This window comes from Lissotriton helveticus, chromosome 1_1 (assembly GCF_964261635.1).
Source record: "Lissotriton helveticus chromosome 1_1, aLisHel1.1, whole genome shotgun sequence".
In the NCBI taxonomy this organism is placed as follows: Eukaryota; Metazoa; Chordata; class Amphibia; order Caudata; family Salamandridae; genus Lissotriton; species Lissotriton helveticus.
This window is the reverse complement of record NC_136057.1, coordinates 709709574-709722220: the sequence shown is the minus strand read 5'-3', so window position 1 is coordinate 709722220 and position 12647 is coordinate 709709574. Positions and strand designations below refer to the sequence as shown.

The 12647-nt window shown below is 43.0% G+C and overlaps 2 protein-coding genes across 9 annotated transcripts in view; one reads left to right on the top strand and one right to left on the bottom strand.

The window, feature by feature from the left end:
- PPP1R12A (protein phosphatase 1 regulatory subunit 12A) overlaps positions 1 to 12647 on the bottom strand; it is a 1571083-nt gene that overhangs the window by 201584 nt on the left and 1356852 nt on the right. The window lies entirely within an intron of this gene.
- Positions 9414 to 12647, top strand: part of LOC144763508 (uncharacterized) — an 11170-nt gene continuing 7936 nt past the window's right edge. The window contains exon 1 of the mRNA XM_078649568.1: positions 9414 to 10361. Within this exon, the coding sequence (XP_078505694.1) occupies positions 9414 to 10361 (948 nt within the window). The remainder of the gene's footprint in view (positions 10362 to 12647) is intronic.

The following is a 12647-nucleotide window of genomic DNA, read 5'->3' as shown; positions in this document are numbered from 1 at the left end:
GTTTTACGGTGTGCATGCCCCTAGTACCCATTGACCCTGTATCATCTCAAATTTCTTCGTGAAAAGCCTAGCATTTTTTTTTAAAAGGCTGATGACCATTTCCACCTGTCAAGGATGGTTTTTGCCTTAGCTTTTGCATTAAAGATTATAGTCAGCACAAGGGTCTAAATGACTGAAACACTTAATGTAACTTAGACTTCTTTAACTTAAAGGGCAGAGTGAGCATTATCAATTTGGGGATTTAGTTCTTCCAATTCTATACTCTTTACCATCACAAGACTTGGAAATAGTTACCAGGCTAGCTATTCTTGCTCTAGTATGAATGGGAAAACCTATCCACCCATCTTTGTGGTGCTAGGACCAGGGGGGGGAAGTGAATGTCCTTTCACATACCGGTTCACAGCAGAGCGAATGCATCCCAGTCTTAGGCAGCTACTACTTTGTCCCCAAATTATATCCACATGATCAACTTTCTCACTCTTCCTTAACGCCTAATAACCCCTTCGAGCTGTAAAGAGGAACTTATTTTGTATATGCAAGGAAGGTATTTGATAATAGCAATAATGAGCAGGTTGGATTGTATTATACTGTTTTGCTTAGTCTAGGTGTTTTCTTGAACACCTGAACAGTGTGCCTGGGTGTAAACTTTGTTGTAGGTTGCTTTCTGCAGGATAGCTATATGTGCACTCAGAGAGAATACTCCAGGAACTGACCCGGGTGGGTTAGAGATGAAATGCTCCTTAAAATGATGGATTGGGTTGAAGGTGGACTGGAATATGGTGGCAGTTGAGCAGGGATCTGAGAGAGAATGAGCCAACAGTGAGGCAGTGAAACAGGAAGGAGCTGTAAACCGGTCTTTACCAAGAAGAATCTTCATGGCATTAGTCTCAGGGTAGTTTTATTTAATTAAACATGTACCCAGGCCCATTCTCGTTCTAGTTATGGGGAAGGGTACAGGTGTCTCAAGACTATCAGCCTATTATTTAAACAACATTATTGGGAAATATTTCCAATTTCCACTAAAGGCTCATAATACAATTCCAACAGGGAGGACTGTATGTGTGTGATCTATATGTGAGGAGGTATATTGCTCAGTTAAAAACAAGTTACTTACCTTCGGTAACACTCTTTCTGGTGGATACTCTGATCATAGATTCCTCACTTTAGAATAGTCCCCGAGCACCAAACTGGATCAGGAAACCTTTCTCTATCAATGCTCTTGTGCGCTGCTAGGTGGCGCCGTTCAGATCTGTACTGGCCTGGAGTGACGGAGCAGAGCTGCATATAAGATCCACAATTGCGCAGACTTCAGTTTCTTATTTTTTCCACATTTCCCCTCACATATAGAACTAAACTATTGCTGGCACCAGTGCACTCATTTCCGCTGATTCTTCACCTTAGAATAGATACTAAAGCAGTACCTTCACAGATGGAGGATTTGTGGAGTAGGCTCAAATCAAAAAGTCCAGTAGGACTGAACGGCTGAAATGTCCTGTACACTGGACCTGACTGTCAGGGCAGTAGTGCTTTGTGAATGTCAGCATCAAATCCCTGCAGCAGTCTGGCAGATATTAAGGATAGGCACTCTATGTGGCAACAGTGGCAGCAGCTTTAGTCCTTGAAGAGTGGAATCTCAAACTTTCCGGCTTCTGCTGCTTCTTAGTCAGAATATAGCGGCTCTTAATGTAGAGTACTACCAAACTTGACAAGGTCCTCTTCTTCACAGATTTCCTTTTTTTGTCTGTCTCGGAGCAGACCACAAAACTCTTATCGCCTACTTATTGGTCTTTGGCATCAACATTATAAATCAACACAAAAGTCCTTTTGGCGTCCAAACGATGATTCCTCTCCTCCTCTTGATAGTTTTGCCCAAAAAGGTTGCCCAAGTCCTCCGCATCAGTTTGCCCAGCAAAAACCGTGGTTGCACCAACACTGTCTGAAGTTCACTTATACGATGAGCTGAAGTACTCATGATGAGGAAGACAGTCTCTAAATTCAGGAGAAGCAAGCAAGTAGCTACAGATCGGTGTACATAAGGGTGTACACATGAGCACTCACTCACAAACGGTCTCAAAGGAAACAAGTGATTTGAACAAGGACTGCTGGTACAGCAAATGTAGAAATGTAGAAAGGATACCAAACCAGAACACAAATTTGTCCTAGCACCAGCCATAAATAGACTTTGCTAAAAAGTACCTTGCGGCGAGGAGAACATGCATCACTTCAGCCGGCAGATAAAATGCACGCCACTGCTGGCACTCAAGTCTTAACACATGGAGGTGTAGCCGTTGCCGTGATTCTGCTCAGGAACAGAACTATGCTTGTGATCATAGAACATCGGCGTGTAGGGACCATACCACCTTAGTACCTATGAGCCAAAGTTTAATTAGCTACAGTGCCTCACATGTCCTCCTAACCCTACCAGAGAAACAAGTGAATTTTGCACCCCAGAACACAACACTATCAATCCTCTCAGGGACTGCGGTAACACAACACACCCTTTCGCTCTCTCTTGCTTACTCGTCCACAAAAAAATAAACAAGAGACACGAAGTTTAGAACATTTATTCAAATTATCATGTCCTAAAATGCAATATTTGTGCCACAATTAGAAAACAAAAGCATATTAGAAATACTGTTACCCTGGTCAATAAGCCATATATCATAAATAGCCCGGTCATGGTATCAGACATAATATCCTAAAGTCCATTCCCTTCTATTCTGCTGAAGCTAAACGGTTATATATCAAAGATCCCTGGGATTAGTGGCGGACCCGTACCTTACCATACACAGATGGATTTTCTACAACTCAGCAATCTTGTCTCAGAGCTTTCTTTCAGTGTTCGTGTTTAAACTCTTATACTCAGTTATATGACAAGACGTGTGCTCACAAACAGCAGCTGTGTTCTCATGTTATGTCTAGGTGCTAGAGTTTGACCAGATAGAATAGCAAGGGGCAATGTTGTTTGCCCTTGTCTATGGTGTTTAGACTAAATCCCAGGAAAAGAACGGAACACGAAAACATATGCAGGTTCCGCTAGAAACTACAGTGTGGCACATAAGCGTGTTTATATAGTAATGTGTGCAAATCAAAAAGTGGCTTACGAAGTGCATAACTAGGCTAACATAGGGAAAACTACAATGGGCCATGCAGGAAACACATGACATAGCGGGTACAGGTTGGGTTGGAGGGCACAGCCTTGCTGCTGCGACAGAAAATTCTATTGAAGTGGTAGCCTGATTGGAGGACAGATGGGCACACTGTTCCCAAGAAGCCGCGCGCACTTCTCTACCTCAGAGCGCGCAGTCCCATGTGTGGAGCGCGCACAGAGGGCACATCCCGCGAGAATATTCCCGCCCCGCCGCTTTTAAAAGGCGCGCGGCGCGCAAAGCGGGCATTTCCAGATTGCAGGAGACGGCGGCGAAAGGAGCAAAGGTAAGTGTTTCCTTATGACCACTTGGTGTTTGCTTAAAGTATTTCCCTGAAGCGCCTTTCTTTGCTGTATTGTTTTTGTAGTAACGCAAGGCTGCGGGGGAGATGGAGTGCCTTATTTAAATATCCATGTTAGTCGCTGCTCGTGAAGGGGCTGCAATTAACATGGATTCTTAAATAAAGCACTCCATCTCCCCCGCAGCCTCCCGTTACTACAAAAACAATACAGCAAGTTTAATAACAAGTCAGATTAGCCTAGAAATACACGCAGTGTTTTTAAATTGACTGTATTGGTTTGGTAATAACACGAGGCTGAGTGCTTTTATTTTAATAGCCATATTAATCGCCGCTTGTAAATAGAGTAACCCTTTTTAAGGACAGTTTTGAAGCAGGGAGCAGAGAATCTAGGTGTGCACATTGAATGTTCGCAGCCCTTGGCTTACACCAAGAGGGGTGAGAGAACGGCAGAGAAGCCTCTGTGATGGGTCTGGACAGGTCTGAGACCATTTAGTCAACCCACTGATATGTCACAAAACAATGCTATTTGTTGAGCAGCTGCGATTTTGTGTGAGTGGTGGATGGACGATGGCAACAGTTGATGTCTCGAGAAGCATAAACCCCTGCACCAGCACCATCCCTGATATATACATGAAAGAGGGGTAAGCCCCCGCAGTTGAGATTCTTTCAAATAGACATGTTTTAGTAGTTGGTGGTATTTGTTTTTCCTTCTAGTGTTTGCCTCTTTTCATAATAAAATGGGCTTAGAGCTTTGTGTCTTTAAAAAACCAGCTGCTAAAAGAAACAAAACTGTAGCTACATACGCCAATAAAATGCCATTAACTGAAATGCTATTATGGTGTTTTCGATCCTGGGCAAAGTGTTATAGCCAAGAGTGGGGTTGATGAGACGTCTGTCCAGGTTGGGGAGCTAAGACATACTGATGTTTAAAGCTGAACGTGATTGTCAGTCTCCAGTAGGTGGACGTAGGGTCTGGGCATTTCATGGAAAAGATCAAAGATATGCTCTGTACTTTAGGGTAAACATTCAACATGTTTGTCAGGGGTTCAGCAAGTGTCTTCTCCAGCAATACTTTTTAATTCCAGAAGGGATTTTACTCCACTGCAGATGTCATTTGGTACCTTTACCGACTCGATGATTTATATTGTTTTGTCCTGAAGATGCGGACTGCGGTGTCCTGAATTTTGCCAATAATAGTGTGGAGTAACTGTAGCTGTTTATTCGATGCAGTGATTTTAGCTTTCTAATTTTTGATCTCCTTTAATCTATTTTTTTTAATGTAGCCATTGCAGGTATCACATAAAATACAGCCCTTGTTCTCACTATGCCACTGGCCAGTCTGTCGTGTTTGTGCCGTTACTCCTAATTTGTTTGTCATATGCCTGAAACAAACATTAAATTCCCCATTTCCCTACTATCGCCTGAAATCTGACGACTTATGCACATTTACCTCTAATAATTTCCTGACTTTTAGTAACCAGTCGTCAGCTACTCAGTACAATAGATGAAGGTTTAGGTATAAGAAAAAAAAAAGCTATACTATATTTTTGATGCAACTAGAATCATTCATCGCCCGCAGGTTTCACCTGCCAGAATCGATATGAGGAAACTGAGGGTGTCATCTTTGGCTCATGACTTAATCTAACGCTCATATATAAGTAGTATCTCCGTGTTATAGAGGTAGTTGTATCCTTTCCAATGCAGAATTATTATTTTTTCTGGTAACTGCTCGATTACAGAATCGTGTGCTCTATGGGGTGTAGCATTCAACTTCCTTAGAGGGGCACACATCTGCAATTATAGCAAGGTTCTGCTCATTGATTACTACTCCAATTTCGATTTTGATCCTGCAACCCAGTTTGGCATCTTCTTAATAAACTTGGCTTTTATAAAGCTGACCTCTCCAGTTATGAACATCTTCAGTTCCAGCATTAAATCTACCTTCCTCAATATGATGGCATTGGACGGTAGGTTTAATGCGCGGCAGTCATGTAGTAACAAGAACCCGATGATTCTATGAACCATGGGAGCTCTTATGTTCTTCCACAGTCGTTCTCAGCTGCTGAAAGCCATTCATTTCCTCACAGTGGAGTTAAAATAAGCCTGTGACTTGTATGGTATGTTAAGTCTTATAAGACTGTTTGCATAGCCTTTCTCTGTGTTCTGGAGGAATGTGGAACACAGTCAGTTCTGGTGTTCCAGGTTCCGTCTGCGGCAGTAATGGCTGGTGGTAATGTTTATGAAGGAGATTACCACCAGAGCGACAGTTGGTCTATTGAAGGAAATTTTGCATGAAGGAGTTCTGTCAGTGATCATCATGGATAATGGCATGCAGTTGACCTCCATAGAAATGTAGGGTCTTTAGCGTTCTCCAGTATTGGGCACAACCGCACCTCTCTTAACAACCCCCTAGATGAATGGTATTGCTGAGAGGGCCAACTGGTGGTGGCCTGTGGGCGAGATGTCTTTGGTATGGTACTCATACCATTAAAGGATGTCAGAGGCACTTTGCATCACACACACATTACACATAGACAATCAAACATACGTGTGTAAATCAGTGTATAGGAAATGCTACATAAGCCAAGGACTAAAAGTGTAGGAGTCACATCTTGTCATCCATACTGGTAGGCCGTATAGTTTAGGAGTGCTTGGTGTGGAGAAGCACAACCTCAGTCAATAAAAAAGAAACAGCATAGTTGGGAGTTTTTTTTAATAAAAAGAATCGATTTCTATCCAAATTAACCCATTTTGCAACATTAATCTATGCTCTAATGTATACTTTACAGTGTGTATGCAGTTCTATGATGAAAGTTAATGCCTCACTATTCTATATCACAACTTAGGTTATAAATTGCAAGTAACAAAATGATGTCTCTTTTAAAAGCAGTAACCTGCTGATCTATTTACATTATATGCACTCTGTAACCTACATGGTACACGTTCTATGCAGCAGGCATATTAACCCCCTGCACTACCTTCACAGAAGTCAAAAGATGAACTATACAAAACTCCAATCTCTCTCCTGGAAGAACATTAATCACAGGAGTTAACTTGACATTTTTGTGTGGCCTGGTAATTGCTGGAGGAAAGGAACATGGCAGCAGGTGCTTTAAAGAACATAATAAACTTGCAAATACGGAGCCCCCAGGAAGCCAGCACCCGGTGACAACATGCATTGCTTTAAGGTAGCCTAACTGAGTGCTCAGTGCTAACCTTGGGCCCTTCCCAGCCACTTTCGCTGCTGCTGTTGTTCTCTACCCCAGCAAGTTTTTTTCTTCCCTGCCCCCTTGCACCAAGGTTTTCCATTTCTGCCACCTCCTAATCTGTGAGTGCACTACTTCCCTACCCACTTGTAGCAATGTTGCCCGTTCCTTTCATCCCCGGGTCTGTCGCTGAACTACGTCCCTGCCTACCTGCAGCAATGTGTAGTTTTCTTTCCAGCTTTCATTTTTTTTAGCGGAAAGCCTTACGCTATCTGGTTTGCTAAAGACATTTTGGAGACATTCAGAAAGCTGCGATAGGAATGCATTCTGCCCATTGCTTATCGTTGGCTAAGGGGTTTGTATGTCATATTGTCATGCTTTCTATTTGCTGGATTAATTTGGTTTAGGCTGTCCAGCTCGAGTTCGCCTCTCCGGTTGCCCAAACTTTGATTACTATATTGGTTCCAGAAACTCACTTTCTGTAAACAGGCCTTTACATCTTGGTCTTATCTTGTCACATTTGCGGTGCATTCAAAGACAAGGTCAAATGTCAATCTCTCGCTTCAGCGGGGGCTTGGTGTTTACTTTTCTTTCTCTAACTTCAAAGTGAAAGAATGTATGCAACAATCCTGCTGAGCATCCATGTAAGAGGAGAGGGTGTAGGATTTTTTTCGAAGTACATAAAAACATTGACTGTTAAAACATTGACATGGCAAAAGGTAAAGAAAATGCAGGAGAGTGGTTGGATTGTGTGGGGAGGTGCAGATAAGTTTAGCCTAATCGATGCTAATAATGAAGCATAGGGGCATGTGCCTATTTGCCTAAACTGGAATCCCAGGTAACTATTTGGTCGTTTTTCCTTTTGGAGTATCTGGGCAAGTCCCATTCATTGTTTGTAACTCTTAGAGCCTTTGCTAACCATCTTGTCTTCAATTGCAGGTTTGCAATCTGTCAGGTATTTAGATTTGAATGGTCAGGCGTGAGTACCCACAAGGATAAGGTAATTCTGTTTTTGTTCCAAGTTGGATTTGGGGGGTGCTGGGAAAATAGATTCACAATCTGCACCCCTTTTCTTTTGCAGGTTTGTGAGACTGTTCTACAAATACAGTTGTACAGGCAGACGTGAGTACAGGCAGAACAAACAGGCAATTGTTTGGTAGAGTTAAACTGTGGCGCATGTTGTGTATTGTAGTATAACAACATACCTTACCCATGTTTTCTTGTGTTGTAGGTTTCACAGACAGTACCCCACACATTTGAACAGGCATCCGTGAGTACAAGCAGAGCAGGTAATTGTTTGATAGGGTTAAACTGTGGTGCATCTTGTGCATTGTAGTATAACAACATACCTTACACATGTTTCTTGTGTTGTAGGTTTCATAGACAGTACCCTACACATTTGAACGGGCATCCGTGAGTACAAGCAGATCAGGTAATTGTTTGGTAGAGTTCCCTTATGGTGCACATGGTATATTGCTGTATCACAAATTCACAATGTGCTAAAACTATCTTTTTTTTTGTTTTAATTTTTTATTAAGTCAAACAAACATACAAAAGAAAAAAACAAAACTCACAAGGCAAAACTACAGTGTTACATGATCAAGAGTCCATGCGGGCAGAGCTCCAGAGTTAAATACATGTATTGCAATCAATTAGCGTGGGGTAAAAGGGGCGGTCAAGGAAACAAGCAAAAAATATTGACGATAAAGGAAAGCTGGATGCCAATTAGGGGGACGTAGAAACATCAGGGTTGACATCTTGTGGAGGAGTACATATATTCCCACGATAAGTGTTCCATTGGGACCAGATCCTACCCCATTTCCTGGGCCGGCCCCGGGAAAGGTACACAGTCTTCTCCCGGAACATGCATCATTCCATGTTCTCCTTCCACTTGGAAATGGTGGGCGGTCTGTGAGATCCCCAAAGCTGAGCAATGTCTCTTTTTGCGACCATATTTCCAAGGGTCGCCCATGCGATCTGTGCGGTGCTGTAGTCATTGGGCTCCCAAACATTCAACAGACAACGCCTGGCCTCGGGCAGCAGCGACACACCCGTGACATTCTCCATCACAACATGTAATCGGGACCAAAACTCAACCACCTCTGGGCATTCCCACAATATGTGGAGGAAGGTGCCAGACATTCCACAGCCACGCTTACACAACCCATCCAAGGAATAGCCCATTCGAACCAGACACAGCCCGGTAACATACACTCGATGGAGTATCTTAAGCTGGACGAACCTCAGGCGAGCAGGAATAGCGACTTCCTTGGGCGAGGACAAAGCAGATTGCCAGTCCTCGTCATCCAGTTCTAGTCCGTCAGCGCTCCACGAGGCCCTAAGGCGCACCAGCAAGTCAGCTCTATTATTGATCAGTTTCTTGTAGATCAATGAAATCGTGCTGTCGGGCACATGGCCATCCAGAATACGGTCCTCCAGGGGGGAGGATTCAGGAATATCATCACCCGCAGCAAACACAGATAATAGAGCGTGACGGACCTGGGCATACCTGAAGAATTCCGTGTCACCAAGCTCGTACTCCACTTTCAACACGTCGAAGGACTTGACGGTACCTTTCGACCACAGATCACCCACCTTGCTTATACCAATCATATCCCATTTACGAAGCCTTTCGTTCTCCGCTAAAACAATCTTAACTTCTATTGCAGGCTCTATGGACAGTGCTACATTTAAGTTTGAAAGGGCAGGGCAGTGGACAGAAAAATCCAGGTAATTACACTCTACGTTTTTCCGGGGATGCCTCCGTATTATGTGACAGGTTGCAATCATGAGCATAGGCATCAACTTCAGACATGTTCCTTTATTTTGCAGGCTTTGTGGCATAGCAGGCTAAACCCAGTTATCACAAATATGTTCAAGCGCAAAGCTGTACCTTCTGCAGAGTGTGATGCTTCACCACAAAGGAAGAAATGTTGCCTTGTATTCAAGGAAGAGTGGATGAAAAAAATTGTGGAGGCGGAGACACAGAAATCACGAAGCAAGGTTCGCGTGCAACTTGGGGAACTATTTCAATACAGTCCAGACATGGGCTTGATTTGCAAAGCATGTGCCGAAGCCAAGATTGTTGGTGACTTTTCTACAGGGAAGAAATGGAGTGATGGCTGGAAACTGGATTACCTGAAACGTCATCTAATTAGCAAAGTTCACGAGTCTGCCATGGTGACATTGAGAAACAGAAGTGCTGCTGCCAGGTTTGGTTTTGGAGTGCGGGCAATGCTAACAGAAACTGCCACTGACAAAGCAAATAGAATGGAAGTAGTTGAACGACAAAGATGCCTGCCGGAGGAGAGAAAGATTCTCATCAACAATGTGTTGCTGGCAGTCAAGATGAATACTTCAATGTTATCTGTACAAGACATCCATGACCACCAAGCTTTGTATGTGAAGATACCAGACAGCTGGAGGAGTAAGAACTATGCCTTTGAGTTCCTTGAGGCTATCAATAGCGTCATACACTGTGAAGGTATGGCAGAACTTCGTAACGCTTTGTATCATACATTGATAATTGATGAGAGCACTGATATTTCGGTTACAAAAATGCTCATCCTGTACTTCAAGTTCCGACCTGTAACCTCAACAGAGCACAAAACACTGTTTGTGGGCACAGTGAAGCTGACTAGTTGTAATGCTGAGGCTATCACTGCTGCTGTGAAAGAATTTTACACTGCCAATGAACTGGACCTTGTGAAAATGGTCATGTTCACATCCGATGGTGCGTCTGTGATGCTGGGTAAGAATAATGGTGTTGCTACTCGCCTTAAACAATCCATTCCCCATCTAGTTGAGCAGCATTGTGTCGCCCATCGAGAAGATTTGGGAGTTGATGATGCCTGGAAGAGGGTTCCAATGATCAAAGAGATGGAGACATTATTGAGGACTGTCTACACTGTGTTCTCCAGATCTCCTGCAAGGAAGTCCAAGCTGGATGAAATGGCATCGGTCACTGATTATGAAGTGGTCTCTTTTCGACCATTGAATGAAGTCCGGTGGCTTTCAAGGCATTTTGCAGTTGGAGCACTAATTCGGAATTACGAGGCTGTTCTTAAGTGCTTTGAGCATGAGAAAGTTGAAGAGAATGATTCAGTTGCTAAATATTGTAACAAAAAGCTATCTGACTCTAACTACCATATTTTCCTTGCAGTACTTAATGACATTCTGAGTGAATTTGCATCTTTGTGCAAACTGTTCCAAAAAAGTTCTTTGACGACTGTTGAAGCTGTACAGTATGCAAGAGCAAAGATTACCAAATTAAGGAACAGTATTTAGGGGACACAGTCTTTTGAAGCAGCAATGTAAGAGATATGATGTTGTTGTACACGGAAAGGCAAGAGTTTGACAGTGGACCTATTTTGTCTTTTGTTTCCCTTCTTTGTGACCACATGCAAAAAAGGTTTCCTGAAGATGAGCTGAAAGAATGTGCAAGTTTTGAAATCCAGGCAATAGCAACACAATCACATTTTGATTTTGGGACTGAGAATATACAAAGACTTGTTGAAAAGTATAAAAATGTCTTGGTCCTGGGTGATTGTGAAACACCATAAGATGTTGTCCGACAATACAGAGACTATAAATATGTGGTGGCAGAACATGTAAAGGGTGGGTTATTTACCACCTTTCAAGACATGGTGAATTTCACTGTACGGAATGCTGCTCAGTATAGTGTGGTGTCTCAGTTTGTTGATGTCTGTGCAACATTTCAAGCATCTAGTGCAGATTGTGAACGAGGATTCAGCCTTATGAATACTATCAAGAGTAAATTGAGGAATAGACTAGAGCAGAAGCATTTGGATATGCGGATGAGGACAAAGGCCTACCTCCTGAATGGGAAAGTTGACCTAGATAGAGTTTATCAGTACTGGAAAAATGGCAAGGATCGCTGTGAGAAGCAACCCTGTCACCCATCTAGTGATACCACTTGAAGTGTCTGAACGGCCCTCTCCTACAGTCCATATTTGCCTGGATGTCAGAGTTTCACAAACTATGTCTGGTGGGATAGCCGAACATTACTCAGTAGCTTTCAGATCAAATTGTAAATATGTTATGTAATTGGGTAACTTATTGTGCATATGTGATATTGTATAGGCTCTCAACATTTCCCTACCCAATGAACAGTGCTCCAGTTAAGAATATTTAGTAAAAATCTTATGATTGTACCACTGTTGGAGTCTTGTGCTTTTCTAAACCTGAAGTGTACTTGCCTGTGTAACCAATTCATGTCATGGCGTGTTTATCCAATTTGCAAACCGGCCTTAAGACCCTTAACGTGGCGATGTCTGTAGGAAAATGCACCATCTTTTCACTTTTTTAAGTAAACATTTAGAGTGACATTTGGGGCTGCACACGCACGTGGTCTGGTTCCTGGCGCACATAGCCATGGTTGCAGTGCACGGAGACCCTCCACTGCCGCACACAGAGGAAAAAATTAGAGGGAACATTGGATGGGCATGCCCTGAATTTACAGGTACCACAAAATACAGGTCTAATCTGGAGCCACTAGGATGATGACTTGGGACCGGTGTGTTCAGATTCTTTCAGTACTCTGGAAACAATGGGGAGTAGCTGAAACGCTTACTGGAGTCCGGTATTTTTATCCAGCCAGAATACATCACCTAGCAAGTGTTCCTGTGGTAACTTGAACGCGCAAAATGTTTGTGTGAGAAGTTGGCCTGGTATATGCTGTCCACTAATTAAAGTGGGCACCTTGCACCAGTCCAAACAACCCTAATGGTGATTTAAGAGGTCAAAGATAACCTAAGAAAAATATCCAAGTGGTAGCTGTGGAGAGCAGCCTTCAGGCTTAGTCTTGAAGAAATGCTAAGGATCTTGTTTTACCAGAATGCAACATTATATCTTATCTTATCTTATCTTAAGAGGGACTTATATAGCGCTCTGTCACCATAGGTTTCCTGGCGCTGGTGGTACTGAGAGATGTAGAGAGGGGGAGCTAGCCAGACTGTGTAAAAAGATTGG